This window comes from Apis florea, unplaced genomic scaffold, assembly GCF_048593485.1.
Source record: "Apis florea isolate Af1SG1 unplaced genomic scaffold, ASM4859348v1 contig_3587_pilon, whole genome shotgun sequence".
Lineage (NCBI taxonomy): Eukaryota > Metazoa > Arthropoda > Insecta > Hymenoptera > Apidae > Apis > Apis florea.
This window is the reverse complement of record NW_028256789.1, coordinates 1,496,373-1,516,409: the sequence shown is the minus strand read 5'-3', so window position 1 is coordinate 1,516,409 and position 20,037 is coordinate 1,496,373. Positions and strand designations below refer to the sequence as shown.

The window sequence follows — 20,037 nt, the reverse complement described above, 5'->3', positions numbered from 1 at the left end:
TTTCGAGACCGCTTCCAAAAAGGCGTGGCGTCTGAAACGAGCGTTAAACGAATAAATAAATAAATAAATGTCAAACATATTCGGAATCGAACTGATTCTCGAACAGATGAAAGAAAAACATTACACGTTTTACAGTAGGTGTAATTAACTTGGTCAATTTTCAAGGGAGCGACGTTGTCGTCCCGAAACATCTCCCGATTAGAAATCGCCTGGTTGAGATGATCGTGATTCTAGATATGAGAACGATTTACCAACGCTACACGTCAACGGATTTGAAACCGAGGGCAAAAACCTCGACGGAGTTAATAGCCGGTCCCCGTTTCACCGCTGGAATAATGAATCGAATCGAGGGTTTGGTTGGAAAGGGAAAACGAGGCGGCACGTCAAGATTTCCGCTTTTTGCGCGGAGCCAAGAACAATGCAACGTTCCGTTTAAATCGTAACGAACGAAATTGGGTGTGCGCGCAGCTCTATATACCGTGCACGTAATAAATTCAATGCAAGTTCTTGCCCCGATTTCTTTTCACTTAGCGCGCGGTAGGTGATCTCGATAAAACGTGGAGCGAAACGTGGAGTCCCTTCGAGGCGGGCTCTCCTCTCGTTCACCTCATCGATTTCCGCGTTTCTCGCAATTAGAACCTTTCTCCCTCTACAATCCACCTCGCGTTTCTTTCTCGAGCGGAAGACAAGCGGAGACGGCGCTTATTTCGCGCTTAGCTCGCCGAGTGCCACTTCAAGGGACGCGTTATTCACGGCTGCGAGGAGAAAGAAACGCTTTATGATTCTCGTCTCGTCGTCGGCCCTTGTCTTCGTTGGATCGGCGGCCGCTCCACTTCCCCACTTTTCACGTTGCAACGTTTCTCTCCACGAGTTCTTGGCAAACGCTCGTGACCGGTGGAAACAGCTGTTCCGCGCTGTTGGGACAACGACTGTTAACAAAGCCGGCGTGTTATTACGTTCAAACGATTCCTCGATTGCCTCGGCTTGTTTACCTCGCTGCTTTTCGCGGCACGGTGCGAAGCGATCGATCGATCGGTTTGCCGATTTCGCACTCCGCCTTGGATCAATTTTTAAACGCGACGTGCTAACCAATGGAAGAAATATTTCCTCGTGTTTACTTTCGTCGTTCGAAGTCGAGCGATAAAATCGAGTATTCTCCTGCACGAGATCGAACAGTTCTCGTCCTTCGATTTTTCTCGGAATTTCCAAAATATAATTTTCCTATTCGAGCGAAAAATTCTCGCGTGATTCGCCTATTTATTTCTCAGATATTTCAGAACACGTCGGCGCATAATACAAACGTGATATTAAAAAGAAGATCGTGAATGAAAATAATTGGACACGTTTATTTGTATGTCTTCCGTCGGAGAACATTATTGATTCGAAAGTTTAATATTTTACGAAAATAATAAATAAAGTCCAGAAACCAATCGATTCTTCGTTTCGACGATTTTTATGCGTCGAACAAGTGCCCGTTCATTTTCGCAAGAAAGAAAAAACAATTTCACCGATTTTTATCCCCCTCGGCAACGAGGATCGTAAAATAACCGGAACGAGATTCTAATCGTAACAGAGCTACACGTGTAATTTGCGCCGCGATACGAAAATAATGTGGGCCGATCTTCACAATTAAGCAACACCGGCCTCGTAATTACTTATCGTTAATTAAATCGGCCTCGGTGGAAGATAACACCGAGGCTTGGTGCGTTCCGTACAACCTCTTCAACCGAGAGGAGGCCTCCTCCTCGCTCGTGCAAACTAGACTCCACCTAGTTCTAACAGCGAGCTCGAGTGCATATGCAGCTCGTACCCGGGATCTTGGAACACTCGTGAAATCACGAGATGGAACGAGTCCCTGTTTTTTACCGACCAATCTCGTTCCCTGAAGCTCTTAAACCACGTAATACGTCCGCTCTTTTTTTTTCCTTTTTCTTTTTTTTTTTTTTTTTTCGAAATAAGAAATAAGAAATACCTTCTATCCTATATCAACTTGGAAACTTTATTACCATCTATAATTTCGCCGACAATTTATCGACTTCATCGATTCTCGCCACAACTCCGTGGTCAAGCCTTCTCTCCCTCCTTCTCCTCTCAAGTTTTCCCAGTATTATTAGTTAGCCCAAGTTTCAATCTGTTTCCCGGGCAAAATCGTTCCACCTGGTTCCAAAGTAAATACTGGCCAGACATTCCACTGGCCTCGGTTTCCAGCCGACCGATTTTTTCCCCTCCCTTTCGTCGACGGGCCGAAACGCCCGAAGCGGATTTCACATTCGTTGATAAAGCCGCGACACGATTGAAATAATCTTTCGATCCGGGGAGGGGGGGGGAGGGAGAGTGTGTTCCAACGCTTGCGTCACTCGCCAACCGAGTCAAAAGTGGGATAAAGGAATGAGAATTTGAATTTTCCCCGAGCGATCGATTGCGCAACCATCGTTCTCCACCGATATAAAAATGGAGGGAGGGAAGACAGATGGAGGAAAAAAAGAAAAGAAAAGCCCTAGCTTTTAGGTAACGATCCGTTTCCTCTGACAATTTCGATGAAGGAGGGGGTTGGTTTCGTGTTAAAAATACGAAGAAGAAGGCGAGCGAAGGAGGGAGAGGACGATGATAGTTTGAATGGAGGCAAATCGAGCGTGGTGGGACGCGAGGTATTTTCACGTTGACGGGATTACAGCGGAACGCTGTATATATATATATATATAACGGAACTGGGACGTGACAAAGAGGATCACGGATCCTTCGTTCTCATCTCTCGAGGATCATCTCTCAGCTCGGTTTTTCTCCTCCTCCATCCAGCAATTAACGATTGCGTTTTTATTGCCAGCGATCGGATCGGATGGAGAAGAGTGGCAAGGGGAGAAAGGGTGGAAGAGTGGCGTGTAATGCAGTTTGACGCGATTACCTTTCCCCTGTCCTTTCTTCTTCTCTCGCGTCTATTCTACTCGTGATTCTAAGCGGGCGCTCGAGCCGATTGGACACGCCTCGAGGTTCGATGGCGACCGAAAGAACGTAATCGGGAGTGTAGAGAGCTTGTCCGATTTCACGATGTCGATCGTTCTCGATTATTTCTCTCGAGAATGGGCCGCAAGAAACGTATCGAGGTTTGTCGACGTTGTCGAGATGCGTGGCGTGAAACGTGCCAAGGCGAGCCTAAGAAGACTATAGGCGACGGGTCTCGATTAATTGCTCGAGTGTCCATGTGTCGCCTAGTCGAGATTCTGGATATGTTGCACTTCCTGTCGTTCGGTTTCAAGGGAGACAGAGAGAGAGAGAACGACAGAGGCATGTTCTTGCAAAGAGTTTCTCGCATGAGTCACGAATGTGTTACGAGAGATCTATGGAAGTTAGAAAATCGAGCACGATCGATCGGTATCAGATTTCGCCTTGGACACGTCTTTTTCCTATCTTTCCCTCGTTTTCCCTCGGAAGAATTTTTGAAAAGCAGTCCCCCAAGGTTCGCTAAACTCGTCACGACCAAATGTAGCGATCTTTCGTTTCATCGAAACCACCCACAAGCCCATTCAAGAAACGATTCACGTACGCGCCTATGGGTTACTCACGTCACCAAGTGGCTCGAGAGAAATATCAATTGCGAGTGATGAAGCCACGTTTCTCCACGGAGAGATATACATATGTACTGTATATATATATATATATATATACACCTTGCATAGTTGCACACTCGATCGAGTGTTGCGCAATACGTAAACATATTATCACATATTTTGCCTCATTTTCTCGGGATCTTGGATTAATTTATAGCCATTCCACTCGATGACGTTAATTAAAAACAAATTGACGAAATTGACGAGGGGGGGATAAAGATTTATTAAGATGAGTTTATACTGGATTAAAGTAAATGGTAGGATATTGGCAATAATCCTTTGATCTTTATAAATACCGATAACTTCAAAGTTATTTTTATTTTTATTTCCCCCTCTCTCTCTCTCTGAATTGCGATTATTGCAAAATCTGTATCGTGCATCGTATCGTAAAAATTAATGGTGCATCTCTGCATGCATTTAATGGAAGGTTAAATCCCTCTCTCTCTCTCTCTCTCTCTCTTTCCCTATGTTTATCCATGGAAAATCGTATGTCAGTCTCTCGTGACGTACCTACGCCGGTTATGTAACGTAATAATACTCGCGTTGTGCGTAATTACAGTGTCCCATATTCGAACCGACTACCACACTCCTTTCCACAACGTCGCCTCTTTCCTCGCAACCGTGAATTATTGAAACGAAGATGCGAGGCCTCTCAATGAAATCCGTTGTTCACATCCGCACGCATGAAAATGCTAATCGATCCTTTACGCAACCTCATCGAATTTAATCTCAACGATTACACGCGACTTCTCGTCGCGATATTAATCTTCTTCCCCTTTTCCTTCTCATCGTTTCGTATTATTTATTAAATAACCTTTTCTTTTTTTCTGTAACAACCTTCGATATTCAATGAACGAACATGGAACATCACGATGGAACGATCAGAAATCCTTACTTAGTTTAACCAGATACGTTTTATCGGCCCGATACTCTCTCTTTCTCTCTCTCTCTTTCTCTCTCTAATCGGCTCGCCAAGTTTTACGTCTAATTGAATTGAAGAGAGCTCGGCTGCTCGATTGAAATTGAGAAATACACAGCCGGTCACGAACGCAACACGGCGCACAACACACGACTCGTAGTCACGACCTCGTAACTATTTGAACCGGCGGCCGCGACGGTGTCGGCTCGTACAACGCGTTCTTGCTGTTTCCAGCTAATTGGTACAAATTAAAAGTGGATCGATGCGTTCCACTGGACGTTGTATGAATCAAGGTTCAAGGACCTCTCCGTGTTTATTGTAATACACGGAGATGATTGGATAGGAGCGCTCATTGTCAGGGCCCTGGCTCTACGCGTAACGATGTTGATTACGGCTCGTAAAGCAACGAGTTTTAAAAGGCGAGTTTAAGACGTCGAGTTCAGTGATTGGTTAATATTTCTCCACGAATTTCTCTATGTAAACAATAACTGGTGGAGAGTGAGATTCATCCTCGAATCGATGCGATCTTAAAAAGAAATTAATTTAATGATATTATTATATCGATCAGATCGTTCGTTTCGACGTTACATTTCATCGAGGGAATTTTCTTCATTGATGCGTAGTTCCTTTTTTCTAATCTTTCTTCTATTTCTCTTTGTACACCGATGTAACGGTGTAAAAAAGAAGGTTAGAAAGGAAGCTTTTTGCCTTGGACACTACCGGTCGGTTCATCGGGAAAGCATTTGGCAAGATGCCTTAGATGCCGGGATGCGATTAATTTAAAATTTGTATCGCGTACGAAGGAATTAAAAATGAGCCAGATGGCAAGAATTAATTTGAAATCGCGTTCGAAATGATAAATTATAAAAAGAGTAATTTTTCGATAGAAAACTCTAAAGATTCTCGTTTCCATCCATCTTGTTCTCAAAATAATAATCCTTGGCTCGATTGTAAAATTATCGATGAAATTATCCTCAACATCGTATGAGTTCACTTATTCTTTAATAAAGCGCATACGTAAAGATGTGTACAATGAAATAATTCTCATTCGTTTCACATCCCAACCACGTACACGTGGTGCATGCATCTGCGTTAATCATCGCATATAGCTCATGATCTAATCTCTTCGATATTAAAATATACTCGAGGCGAATAAAATTTTATATTTCGTCGTGTCACGAATCGATCGATAATTTTCACCATGAAGATTTTCTTATTTTGTTTAACCTTTTTTTTTTTTTTTTTTTTTTGCCTTGGGCAAAAAATGATGCGATTTAAACACGATCGGACCGATTAATGATGGATGTTGATCAGATGTTATTGAACGTTCAGTGAATATTCGTCCCGGCTATAACGACATCGGCACAGTTTGTAAAGCGGTTTCTCGTTCAATATAATGATTGACAGGACAACAAGATCCCCGATGCAATTTTAGGTCTGCCGTCAACATCCAGACCGTAATTCACCTTGTTAAGCAGATCTATTAAGTGGACGGGTACCATCCGTGACATCATCGTTCCCTCTGCCAAAATGAATTTTGGATTCGACTTCGGAATTCGTTCGACTCTTATTAAGATCTTCAACAAGTTCCAAGTTACGATGAATATGTGACAAACAAAAAGAAAGAAAGAAAGAAAGACAAAAAAAAGATACCATTCTCCATCCGTATCATTTTCACAGAGCCACGAATTTTCAGATTCAAACAGCTTCGTTCTTTTGACCGCCATTAGTATGATTGAAACGAAAAAGAAAGAGCATTGTGTTTCTCGCACGCGTGAAAATTTTTGATAATGATGACGAGCCTCGACGAATCTTCTCCAGCGTGAAATAATCCGTCGATTCGACGAAAACGAGCCGACACGAGTCGTTCTAATGAACGTATAATCCAACGTATAATCCAACGAACTTTTATACCGAAACATCAAAGCTCGTCGACATCGTATCGTTCTTCCTCTCCCTCTCCATTCTTCCACAACGAATTTTCCCATGGCCTGAAAAGAGCGCGGAACAAACGTGGGCCGGCCCACGCTCCGTCCAAAGATCGAGCTCGCCTCCAAAGTCACGCAACGGAGTTCTCGCGGATTCCCCAACGATTCTTCGGGGACACGTTTCCGGCATTATTATTATTACGGCCACGTGACCAAGATATTACGCGTCTGCCGCGGATAATTAACCCTCGAACGGGGGGGGAGGGAGATTAGCGAGGCAATCTCTCGAAGAGCGGGTCATCGCGTGTCGACGACAAGTAAAAGCAGTTTCGTGTTCCACGTGTGCTGCAACCGCGTATTATCGATCCTCTCGAGCGGGAAAATGACACGAGACGATGACAAATCAAAAAGCGAGGGGGGGAGAGAGAGCAGGAAGCTTCGAGATTCGTTCGATTCCCCTTCCCATCAATCTTCGAAAAGAATGAACACCGGATAAAGTGAATTTATAAAACACGGTGCATTAGCGGTAGCATTCTAAACGGATGTTAACGTTTCCACACGTCGATTCTACACGGTTGATTTACGAAACAAATTCCGCGAACGGTTCGCCACGCTCGCCTCGCCGGCCGATTATGAAACATGGCCGGACTAGGAAGACGAAGCATCCAAGGGGCGGCCGGTTGAAAGGGCATTAATCCTCCCGCAAATTCCCCGCTCAAGATTATATAGCCGGGGAACACGCCTCGCGCTCTGCACACATCAATCCCAGCCGTCGCTATCTTGTCCATCGACTTTCCAGGAACGAGAGCGGAAAACACGAAACTGCTCTCGCGTCGATCACGATTCACCGTGGGATCGGAGAGTGTTTCTGTGTTCGTTCGATCCGCGAGTCGATTTTAATCCGGTTTTCGTTGAAATTGAACTCAAACCTGCTCCCGAAATAATTCACGAAATAACGATTGACTCGTCGGACGAAAATTTCTACATTCCTTCCACATTTTGTGTTGAAATTTTCGAAAAACCATAAATCCTGTGCTGGAACACGATGGAACACGTGTTGAAGAACGTATTGAAGAACAATTTACGAGTAAAAAGAGTATAGCGCACATTAAACGAGTATTTCTCTATAGCAAACATCGCGTGTTCCGATTTTCATATACACGAGTCGCTATATACGCGCCAATATACCATTGCTGTTAATATTAGAGGTGTCATTAAATCTGATGACCCGTACCCGCTTTCCATTACCCGCGCGCGGTGCCCCATTTAACGGTGGCCGGATACGAACAGCCCATACGATATTCCACCGAATCGTGATTGCGGCTCTTTCGATAATTTCTGCTGGGATTAACCTGGCAGAAAATTCCGTTGTTGCGGCCTGGAGCGCGGCCGGAATCGGACTCAAACGCCTACCATTTTGTATCTCGTTCGTTTCTGTATTGTGCCCCCCCCTCGTTAACGATCGTTGCCGGCGAGACGCATAATTATCGACAGTGGGCCTCTATCCGTGATAACGCGTGTTCAGATCCATTCACGACGATGCATCATCGATGCAAATGATCGAATTACGTAAGGTCGTTTCTCACCGGGGCCATGCCAGTTAGTTAAGCCATTGTGAACTTTATCTGAGGATCTCGGCCGCGAGGATAGTTGTACAGACATACACACACGCACGCACACACATTGGGAGGAAAGATCGTGGGGGCTACGTTTGTTCCTTTTTTTTTTTCGCTCGTTGGCACCGAAAAATGGCCGATTGTCACACTTCGTTACCTCGTGTTGGACCGTGTTGGAATTTTAATACTTCGCCTTGTCGCGTCGAACCCTTTGTCACGGTTCCAGCAACGCGAAACACGGTTCCTGGTAGAGGAGAGAATAACGGGGAACGAAGCGTGGACGTAGAAAAAAAAAAAAAAAAAATTGAAGAAATTGGTGGAATCGGTGTTTCGAATTTACTTTCCTTTCCGACGGGTGAATGTCGGTCGACGATACCTGTAACAGAGTTATCTCCATCTCGATTAATATGCATATAGATTGACGACGCGTGTTCCAAGGTGATCAATATTCTCTCTGATATTATATCGAGAGAAGCTCAAGGTGCTACAGCACTGTTTTTAATATTCGGAGACAAGATCGATTTCGAGTGTTTTTCTTTCTCTCGTTTGTATCTCGGAATCACAATCCTTTAGATCGATAATCGATCATTTTGCGATGCACTTGACCTAGAATCGGGAAAACACAAACTATAAATATATCATATTTCATTCCGCGTGTTGATTGTATAATTGTGTAATTCACAGAATTGAATCCAATTAAAATCATTAAGCCACGATGATATTCGCAAGTGCACCTATATATATATATATATATATTTATAGCTCGAAAACGATGGTTAATAGAAATTCGCAACGCACGGTCGATATCGTCATCTGTGGAATACTTAATTAACGATAATTGGCGGGAGTCATAACAGCCGATGGAATCGTCATCGGTTTTAATAGGCGTTGAGCGTCGATGAGGAGCAAATTGGACGCGACGAATTAATTAAGACCACGAAAAATACGCTCCACAGTCGAGGCTAAAAACCGTGACCGTGAAACACAACGGGTTTTACCGTTAAAATTAATTTACACACGGAGTGGACGAATGGCACGCGTACACGTTCACATTATCAGATCGTCACTCATGATTGCCGTAATGGCGGAAACGCGACTTCCTTCGCGCGCCATTCGAACGATGATGCGTGGAATTGGCGTAAAATTATATTTTTTAATTTCCACAAAGAGCGATACGCTGTTGGAAACACTCGTGGCCTTGGGATTATCGCGCTGACGAAAAAATATATGCGGCATTGTTAAGTGTGCGAGCGTAAGTGGGGCAGCTGTTACATCGGCTATTTTCCGCGTGTTTCAACGTTAGTTAAAACGCATGATTTCGTGCTCGTGTTTTTTAAAATGGAACGAATGTAAATTTTTTTTTTCCTTCTTTCTTCTTTCTCTTTCTCTTTTTTCTTTTTTAACGTAGCTTTTTTCCCCGAGTGGACGTCGCGACGACGATAAAAATACCGGAGAGTTTCAGCATAGATGAGGTCTAAATAATTCGATGCCTCTTTTAAATATTAAAATGCAAATTTATGCTCTCTATATTTGCCTATCTATTATGAACATTATCGAGAATTATCCATATCGTTTGAAATTCTTCTGAATATTAATATCAAATGTTGCCCCTCCGAGGTGCAATCTTCGTGTTTCCTCTTTTAAATCCGAAAATTTCGTATCTTTGCGTCATTCTATCCACCATCTTCGAAATCTTTTCTGTTCTCTACGCAAAAATTAATACGGCGAAGAAACACGAAGAATGTAAATGAATTTAAAGAAGCCCTCTCGAGCCCACATCTCACTTTGAGTATCCGAGTATAATAACGAGCTTCTCCTTGTGGATGTAAAGGATGCTTTAGGCAAAAGCACGTCTGATCTTCAATCTAAGAAGCGCGTCTCGTCTCTTTCTCCCTAACCGACTAAAAGGTAAGAAACCGCGAGCGAGAAACACGACGTTGGTTATTATCTAAACAGTAGAATCTGGCCAGTGAAGGCCTCACGGCTACGAGAGGGGGAGAGGTAGGCAGAAATTCACGCTTTCGAGATTTATTTTCAATCTGATGGAAATACACCCTTCCTACCCGATCGAATGGAAAGAAATCAAACGGGCCGTGATCGCATCTCAAAGAGAGCGACTTTTTTTCCTTTCCAATGGATCCATCCCTTCCTCAGAAAACGAAGTTTTCTCCTCTCCAAATTCAATATTTGAAAATGTTACCTATCATCCGTTGTTTGATCAAGTTGACCGAGTATTCTCAGGCTTAGTCGCTTAGAATAAACGCAAGATCGAAGGAAGAGCGGAATTCTTTCTAACAAAGAACGAATTTCCAATTCAAATCGGTGTACTCGAATCTTCGAAGAATCTTCTTTGTACGAATCCGAAGGAACTCCTTGTACGACGTAAAGTATACAGAGACGTGCAGAGACACGTTGTGTTTTACGTAACACGACGACTGTTTTCATTCGGCCGTACGTGTATTCGAGTAGCCCACGAGTAGTCCAATTTCCAGGGAATTAAAAAAGAAGCAGGAGGAGAGGTAAACACATGGCAAATTTCGATGAAACGGTAAGGGTCAACGATTGGCCGATCAAGTTCAGCAGCCGGTTAACCGACGGTCGGCCTGCTGTCCCGCGTCCGACTAACGACTTAATGACGGGAATTCGCCACTTACGGGGCTCCTCCTTTTCTCCTCTTTCCTCGCGTATCGTCTTTCTCCTGCTCGCCATCGGCGGGCAGCATCGGCGTAAAACGAAGCGAGGCAACGGTCGCCGAGTAACAATGTCGAAAATTGGACGATCCTCTCGACAGGGATCTCTATTAACCCCGTCGAGTGTAGCGGGCAATTACGTCGGAAGGAATAAATTCAGCTCGACAAATCGTGCGGCGTGTCAGCCAATCCGCTCGCGTTAGACAACAGCTTCCAAGATTTCCCTTCGTTCGTTGATGTAGTTCTCGTAAAAAAAAAAAAAAAGAAAAGAAAAAAAACGATAATTTCGTTGATAATCGATCGATCGATCGATCGATCGATCGGTTAAGGATGCGATTAGTTAAGAAGAGAGAATTCGCGGATAAATGGAGAACGTTGGCGATGGAATACGAGCAAGTAGGTTAAATCATAGTTAACAGTAGATTACTTGATGGACGTGAAACAAGATCCCCCGTTCAATGGACAAGACTTCATTGAATTTGAACCAGACTGTTCTTAATTTGTAACAAGATTTCATTGAAATTGGATAAATACTCTATTAAATATATATTAGATTAATCTCTTCAGAAAAGAAAGATTAATCGACAGCGAATAAAATTTCACGCATTTTCCTCTATCAACGTCGTGTTTAGAAATTCCATTCATTTCCAATCTCGATAACCTTTGTGCATATCCAACGATAAAGATCGATAAGCGGGTGGATCGGAGGAATTCTCGGTACGTATCTATGGATACGCTTCCCTTCTCTCAATAATAGCCGATGGCCCCTCGATTGTGCCTCATAATGCTAGGAAATTACATTACGACCAGAAGCTACCGTCTCGCGAATAATTGTTATGCACCGGCGGCGCAACAGTGGCGTAGCGAACTTCTTCCTTCTTCGTACCACGAATCATCCATCCCCTTTCGTTTTCGATTAAACAAATTCGAAAAGAAACTCGATCGATCGATTAAAGGAGGAGGCTTCGAATATCTCGTTCACGCTCCCGTTGCACCTCACCTCAGAATTCGCCCGAAAATTCCTCTTTATCTCGAATTCATTAACCTTTAAGAGATAAATTATCCAATCGGACTGGTTCTTTCGCAAGGGTGACCGATTTGTTATTGATTTTTTCACGAATCAAATCGTAAGCGATCCACCTCTCTCTCTCTCTCTATCCCCTCCTTCCTGGTCACGAATATTCCTCCAATTTGCCACCAATTTTTTCTCTGGCGGTTTAAAGAGAGGCTTCGCGTGCGTTTGACAGGAAACGTGCTGAGCCACGTTTTACGTAATGGAGCGATTTTCCCTCGCCTCTTCCCCTTCGCCTCGCGTAGCGAGCACGCAGGTGATAACTTCATCGAGGATCGGTTTCCCCGTTCGGGGAATATTCGCTCGTCTCCTCTTCCATTGGCTCGATCGGTTGGGGAAACGGTCGAGGCTCGCGAGTTGGCTGCGTGTCGCACGTTTTGCAGCCTGTTCTTCGCCGCAGAAACGATTCAGGAAGAAGCGCGATATCTATCGGCGAACAAGTTCGCGATATCGAATTTCTCGCGTATCGGCGCGAGAGTTGATCGTTGATCGCACGATCCCGCAGAATGGACGTGAGTGCTCTTTCCACGGAAACGTTATCTCTCTCTCTCTCTCTCTCCCTCTTCCATAATTATGAACGTCGAACGTTCTTTGCAGAAACGTGTCTCGATTTAATTAGTTTCGTCAAATAGTTCAAACGACGATATATTCATCGTCTTTCGAGTATTATTATTAGAGAAATTGATCCGATCCGCGAGGGGAGAGAAAGAGAAAAGATTTTATTCGCGAGTGAATAACGCGTGATTGTTAAAGTTAATGAAAAAAAAAAAAAAAAAAAGGAAGGAAGGAGAAAGAAAAGAAAACGATTGGATTTCAGGAGCAGAGCAAGGGAGGCAACCAAGTATCGAAGCTGCAATGGGCGGATTATCTTGTCATCGGCGTAATGTTGTCGATCTCGGCCGGGATCGGGATCTACTACCGATTCACCGGAGGCAGGCAACGCACGGCCGAGGTTAAGCCCTTGGAAAATTAATTTGGCCGATCGAATCGACATCTCGTCTATCCGGTCGCGATCCAATAACCGTGATAAACCGCGCCCGAGCGACACACACGCACGAAAGCATCCACATGCTTTCAACGCGCATGAAAGATCCGGCGTTCCGCAACTCGGGATCTTTCACCGTTATCGCTCGATCGATCCGGCCGCGCGATAAATATTGCCATCGACACAAATTGCCAACTATCGGCCGCGCTATTTAATTTATCGGGTTGGTTGGCCGCGGGCGGCGACGAATCGCCGTAAAGACGGAGCCGTTAATTAACGTTGAAACGTTATTACGAATCGAATTAGAGAGGGCGAGCCGAGGGACGATCGAGCGATAATAACGATATACGTGAAACGAACACCAGGTTTTTCATCTCTTCCAATACCAATCTCCTCCCTTCAACAGAATTGATCGCCGCCTCGAGGAAGGAAATTGAATCGAAATTCCTGTTTCGATTCAATTGATCTATTAATCCCACGCGCCGACAGCTTATTAATCCTCCCCATCCTTTAAGAAGTAATCTTAACACTAAACCTACCGACGTTTCATGTATACCTATTCCTACCGTGAGCGGTCAAATGACCGCTGCAAAAAACCATTTGTATCTTAATATAGAAAGAGATTTCAGCTAATTGGATATTAAACAAAATATTTTTCTGAAATAATGTCTGATCGGTTATATCTACACCGAATTATTGTAAAGTCATATGGCGATACAGTAACTTTGTATACAAGAAATTCTAAAGGAAATTTCAAAAACGGTCATTTGACCACGCGTGGTAGGTTTTAGTGTTAAAGGATGGGAATGTCGTGGCCTAATGTTTCGCGCGATCGACACGACGGAGTACTTCTCGGCCAATCGGACGATGGGTGTCGTTCCCTTGGCCATCGCGCTCACCGTGTCTTTCATGTCGGCGATCACGTTGCTGGGGATCAGCGCGGAAAATTATGTCCACGGCACTCAGATCACGCTGTTGTACCTGGGCGGTTTCTTCGGCACACCGATCGCCCTCTACTTCTACCTTCCCGTCTTCGCCCAGTTGAACAGCATGAGCGTGTACGAGGTAATCACGTTGGATCGGACTTATTTACTTCTAATCTTGGAATTATTTAGAAAGATCTACGTGGAAATAATCTCTGTTCCAGTATCTGGAGAAACGATTCGGGATCGGGGCACGACTGGTCACCAGCTGCGCCAACTTCCTACAACTGTTGCTCTACACCGGAGTAGTGTTGTTCGCTCCATCGTTGGCCCTCGAAGCGACCACTGGCCTGTCAGGGAACATGAGCGTCCTGTTGATAGGGATGATTTGCACTTTTTATTCCACGGTGGGTGGAATCAAGGCTGTCCTCATCACCGACGTCTTTCAAGGATTGCTCATGTTCGTTGGAATCGGTTGCGTCCTCGGCATAGCGGCCGGCGACCTCGACGGAGGCTTGTCCAACGTGTGGGCCATCGCCCAACAGGGCGGTCGAATAGACTTCTTCGAGTAAGAATTCGATCATTGGATTCGATTCGGGGAAATTGAACCCGATTTCTAGTTTCAGAATCGATCCAACGGTAAGGCATACCTGGTGGGGATTGCTGATCGGCGGCACAACAATTTTCCTCTCCCTGTACGCCGTGAACCAGGTTCAAGTTCAACGTCTGCTCACCGCCAAGTGCGTATCTCGACAACTTCGATAACTTCTGTTGTGTACTATTTATTACATTCGTTTTATTGTCAGGAGTCTGAAAGCTTCGCAAAACGCGCTCATTCTGAGCGGCCCGATCACGTTGGCGCTGGGCATCATGACATCGTTCTCCGGTCTGGTCTTGTACGCGGTCTATAGGAACTGCGATCCCCTCATGTCCGGTAAAATTTCCAGCTTCGACAAAATAATGCCGTATTTCGCGGCCGATAGAATGTCACGAGTGCCGGGCGTCACCGGCCTCTTCATATCCGGTGTGTTCAGCGCCAGCCTCAGCACCATTTCCGCCATGCTCAACTCGTTGGCCGCGGTGGCCCTCGAGGATTACGTGAAGCCTGGCTGTCGGAAAATTGGCGTACAATTTCCAGAGGAGAGAGCCACTCTAATTGGCAAAGTGCTGGCTGTTTCGAACGGTTTCAGTTGTTTGGCCGTCGCCTTCATTGCCAAATCGATGGGATCTCTGGTCGAAACTGCCATAGGAATATCTGGAGCTATCGGAGGTCCTATTCTGGGCATTTTCACGCTGGGGATGTTCGTGGAGAGGGCCAACGAGAGTGGAGCCATCACGGGCATCGTCTCGGCGCTCGTCACCTGTGTATGGGCCGCGTTCGGGCCGAAACCGCAAGTGCAATTACTTCCACTGTCCGTCCAAGGCTGCGACAATTCCACCTTGCTGTTCGATTACCGAAACACCACTCGATTCGACGAGTAAGAATTTCTTGCTCGTTAAGAAAGCGAGCTTGTTACCGTCTCGTTTCGAAGCGCGTATCTCGAGCCAAACGTTGTAAAAAGTTTTAATCCAATTCGTTCGAAGAAACGAACAACATTGATTAATAGGCGGAAATGGTAACTTTTCCAAGGGGCAAATTAAAAAAGAAAAATCTATCGCTTTTATCGAGTTTATCGATCCCCTTTGACGCATAAGACATAATTACGAGAGCAAGAAGAGTTCCATTCTTTGATAGCATAAAAGCAGCTTGTTCTCTTTCTTAGTTTTTTCCTTTTTTTTTTTTTTTTTTTACGTGCAATAAAAAATGTTCTCGTAATTTGTAATAACATAAAGGAGGATATGAATAATCTTCTTTGATGAAATAATTCTTTCGTTCCGTTTCGAGAAGAGAACTTTGAAAGAATCGATTTATCGTAACTACGAATATAGCCCTCTCCTCCTCCAGTTTTCGATCTATCAGCCAATATACGAACGAAATTCCAACGATACTTTTCTCAGACTTATGGAACACTTCCTAGAAGTGTTTCCCTCTCATCAACGAGGTTCCCTTTCCGCCAAGGGAAATTGTGTTACCACACGTGTTACCGTTCGACTCTAGAACGTTATTGGCGCAAAAAATCGGTGAGCGCTCGAAATGCTCGGCGAGGAAAGGCGACCGGCACAGCATTCCCTCCAGCCACGGCAGACAGGCGACGAATTTATCGAAAACCGCTTGGTTTTATCCCGCGCGACAGTTTTTTTTCATCGCGTCCAAAACGGATAATTGGATACATAAATCAAGGATGAATCGATACGATCGTGCGTTCAAACGTTGTTTCGTGGATGACAGGCACTTAAGAATAAGCGAGCATCGTTGATTCCCGATTTCTTTCGAGTGGCTCGCTTTCACGGTTTCGCTCCTCATCGTTTCCCACGATGGTAACTAACGCTAATTGCGCGTTAATAAACCGTAATTACGGCCTCTTTAAAATCCCTGCCGCGTTCCATATCGCTTTCTCTTTGGACACGCGCTCCCTCTAACGTAGCCGATCATATTTTTCGCCTTCCTTTTCCTCCGGTCTTATTAAACGGTCCAGTTTCCAACGTAGCTTCTGTTACGATTATATATTATATACGAGTGATACATTCTCTGGAGTTAGTTAGTTCGATTCGGAATTTTCAGATCCGTGTGGTTACAAATTAATTGAAACTTTTCATCGCATTGATCGCGCGCGATTTCGATTTCTAATCAACTGCGCTGCTATTTAACTTCTGTTAAATAAACGTTTATTATATCGAGATCTTAATTTCATTCGGTGATATTATTTTTATCTACGCGATCGCGTATACATCGTGCGAATCAAATTTGCTCAGACTTTTCTGCTTTTAATCGGTTACACGATTCGATCTCTAACTCGCGTTGCTGGTTAACTTATGATCGTGAGTGTCGTATGTCGAGAACTTAATTACCTCACTCAGATTGTATTTTTCTTTCTCTTCTCTTCTGCAATCATGTTGTTTCAACTTTCTTTTTTCTTTTAAATTTCAGACACGTGGACGATTCCTCGTACTTTTATCTGTATCGTGTATCGTACATCTGGTACAACCCGCTTGGATTTTTGATCACGTTGATCGTTGGATACGTAACGAGTTTGATCACGAGCAGGATATTTCACAAGGACGCTCGTGAACCGGATCCAAGCTTGTTCGTCCCCTTCTTGGCGTCCCGAATCAGGCGGCGAAGACAGAACGAGGGTAAAACTACGAGCAGCCAGGTCTTCGTCTTGGAGAGCAGGAAATGAAACGAGAGAAGTTCATCGAATCGAGAATAAAATCCGCTCGAATTAAGCTTCAACATGATCGCTTAACGAAACGCTTTTCAGGGTAGAGAGGGCCTTTCGAACGGTTATATAAATTGAACAGCATCTTCCACAACGGATGCAATGTACGAATTTTATAAATTTATGGATGCTAAGAACCTTACGAACCAAGTGAAATTCAACTCAACGAGAGGCAGTGCCTCCAACCGGCTCGTCCGACAGGCAAAGATGAATCTTCCCTGTAAGAGGATGCGCTTGAAAAACGAGGGAAATTATTATTTATAAATGTGGAACCGTTTGCTTTACTGCAAACTCTACGAGTACCGTACTTTCCTCGAGTTGCGAGCAATTTTCGATCAAATGGAAATAATCCGGCGCGTGCAGTTCAACGAATAATACTCATTAATAAAGTGAATGCTCGATTCAGTCTTCCTTTCCAATTACCTCCTGTTTTCCCGTATTACCCAACATTCCGCAAAACTTCTTCTTCCAAACAATTTACGAATCATCCCTTAAAAAAGAAGGATCTATCACCAACCCTCTCCTCGATTAAAATTTATATAATACGAAATATCCATACGCGATCGAGTGACAAAGAATGATACGATTGAATAAAATCCGATTTACCGTCATTTCGTGTCACATCGTTCCGATCAAATTTTCCAATAATTCGATCGTGTCGGATTACGAGCTATTTCGCGGGCATTCGTCATCTTTCCACATCGTTCATTCGCGACTTAACGAGGGACGATTGGCCAGGAAACGGACGTGAGCCATCCACGAGTGAAATTACATGCAAACATCTGGGTCGCGTAATACGCAATCTGGAGCTCGTAATAATTTTGCGAAACATGGAGGGGAGAGAGGGAATGAACAACTTATCGCCGAGGCGCGAACCGATCCGGTTTAATTAAAGCCCAACGTCGTGATCCACGTCGTTCTCCACGCCCAACACCAAAACAAAGACACGCAATAAAGGATAATTGATTCTTTCAACGTAAGCGGCCGTCCGTTTCATTAAATTTCACACCGAAAACGATCGTCCTGCATCCTCTCGTTATTCACGCGTGAAATGGACGCGCTATGTTTGCGGAACCGGAATTGTCGCAATTTATCGTGTAATTGTCTCCGAGGGGGCTGGCGACGGCGATGGGAAAGGCTTTATAATTCGTTTAATTGCGATTCGTTCGTTGAATTTTCGTCGCGGCGTGAATTCGGGGCGTGAAAAAAAAAAAAAATGAAAGAACGAAAGAAAGGAAGGAAAGAAAGGAGAAAGTTCTTTGTCAGAAGCGGAAGATTAATAGGCGAGTAAAATGTCGGACGAAAATACACGAGCATTCGTCCAATCGTGTGCATTATTTACGTCCACACACGTGTCGAGCGTAAAAATTAAAAGCTCGAGTTGAAGCTTTTTCGCACGCGTTGACGGAAATTCGTGCATATTTCTCGGAATAAAAATAACAGCCGCGCCCCTGCGGCGATCGGCCGATTAATTTCCTGCCGGCGGCCCGGTGTTTCGTACGCGTCATCGATCAGTGAAATTTTCGTCCCGTTGGGACACGTGCGTCCACGCACGAACGTTCAAACGTTGGCACGCATAAATTTCGCGTGTAACGAGAAGAATGCTGCGCAGTTTGCCTACGCAGTTTGTTGTACGGAGGCGCAGAGGGACCCTTAAAAAAGAGAAGAAAGGTGAGAACGTCGCTGATCGATACAACATTCGTTAGCCTGGTCAAAGGATTGCTCTTTGACCGGCAATGCGAGAAAATTATTATTTTTTTCTTTTCGAAGGGTGATCATTATATCTCCTCGATATCTTAAGAAAAATATTCTTCCTTTGAATTCAAAATCTTTCAAGAAATCCAAGATCTCGGTTATCAAGAGTTCCAAATTTTTGTCTTTTGTTTATTAACACTTTTATTCTCCTCTCGAAATTCCTATTATTAAATTAAATATTTATTCGCCAGTTTTTAAAATCGATAAATGATAAATCAAAACTCTACTGCATAAATTGCATTTTCCTCGGATAATGGGGAAAACCGAAATGTTGTAAAAATTTAATCGTTAATGATCGGTGAACATCTAAGAGATATTCCCTTAGAAATAAATAACGTCGACAAAGGCATCCGATCGGTGGTAAGGGTTACGATTTACAAGCGATCAGCTATGATTAATCCTCGAATCCTCGTTTCACGAAACGTCGTAAAACTGTTTGCTGTTCGAGGCTGTCATTTCCATGAAATTTAATTATACGCTACCGCACAGCCTCGGCAAGAGAAACCAACCGAGTCATCACGACTAGGATCGCGACGTTTTATGCATTTCCTCGGCTGGTTGTAAACCCACCTCCCACGTAGAGAGAGATCCACTGTATCGGAAGCTAGCACGGCTAGCACGAATCTAGGAAGGCACGTTAATTGTCTTTGGCGCGTCCTTTCTCCTCGTTGAAAATTGACTGGCTTTCAGCGAAGCGAACCGGCGTTCAGCATCGCTCTTCCGGTACGGATATCCGCGCAATCAGGGGTCCACCTTCTCCCTTCGATTAGAAAAGAGGGGAGGCGCACACGAGAGATCGTTTCGAACGTTCGAGCGACGACGAATCAACGCCACGGACGAATCTCCATTTCCCCGTATTTTCCTTCATCAAACTCGTAACTTTATTCGAAAAAAAAAAAAAAAATATTCATTCGTATTCTATTTTTGTATATACGTGTATTCGATACTTTGAAAAGGAGAAAGATCGAAACGGAAGTAAGTTTCGAAAGGCGATTCGATTAGAGGAGTAGCGGTTGGAGCGATCGGACGATTTCATGCAGAAGCGGCGTGTACCCGTTGCGTGACCACGGCCGTAAACCCGGCACAATGCGCGATCGAGGTCGATACATCGAACACCTCGTGCTACAACAACCACGCCGACAAAGTACCGAACAAATGCGAATAAGAAGCGCGGGAGGGCAATAAGATCAGGGCGGCAGATGTAGGTATCAGCTGCACAGCCCA

At 44.3% G+C, this 20,037-nt stretch overlaps 2 protein-coding genes across 2 annotated transcripts in view; one reads left to right on the top strand and one right to left on the bottom strand.

The window, feature by feature from the left end:
* The window catches only part of by (focal adhesion protein tensin), a 146,203-nt gene that overhangs the window by 103,171 nt on the left and 22,995 nt on the right, over positions 1–20,037 (bottom strand).
* Positions 12,146–17,463, top strand: LOC100869781 (putative sodium-dependent multivitamin transporter). The gene is made up of 7 exons (XM_086914436.1): positions 12,146–12,342; positions 12,648–12,783; positions 13,660–13,880; positions 13,963–14,306; positions 14,359–14,478; positions 14,545–15,216; positions 16,767–17,463. Exons 1-7 carry the CDS (start codon positions 12,337–12,339, stop codon positions 17,017–17,019), a joined length of 1,752 nt encoding a protein of 583 aa, XP_086770562.1. The 5' UTR covers positions 12,146–12,336; the 3' UTR covers positions 17,020–17,463.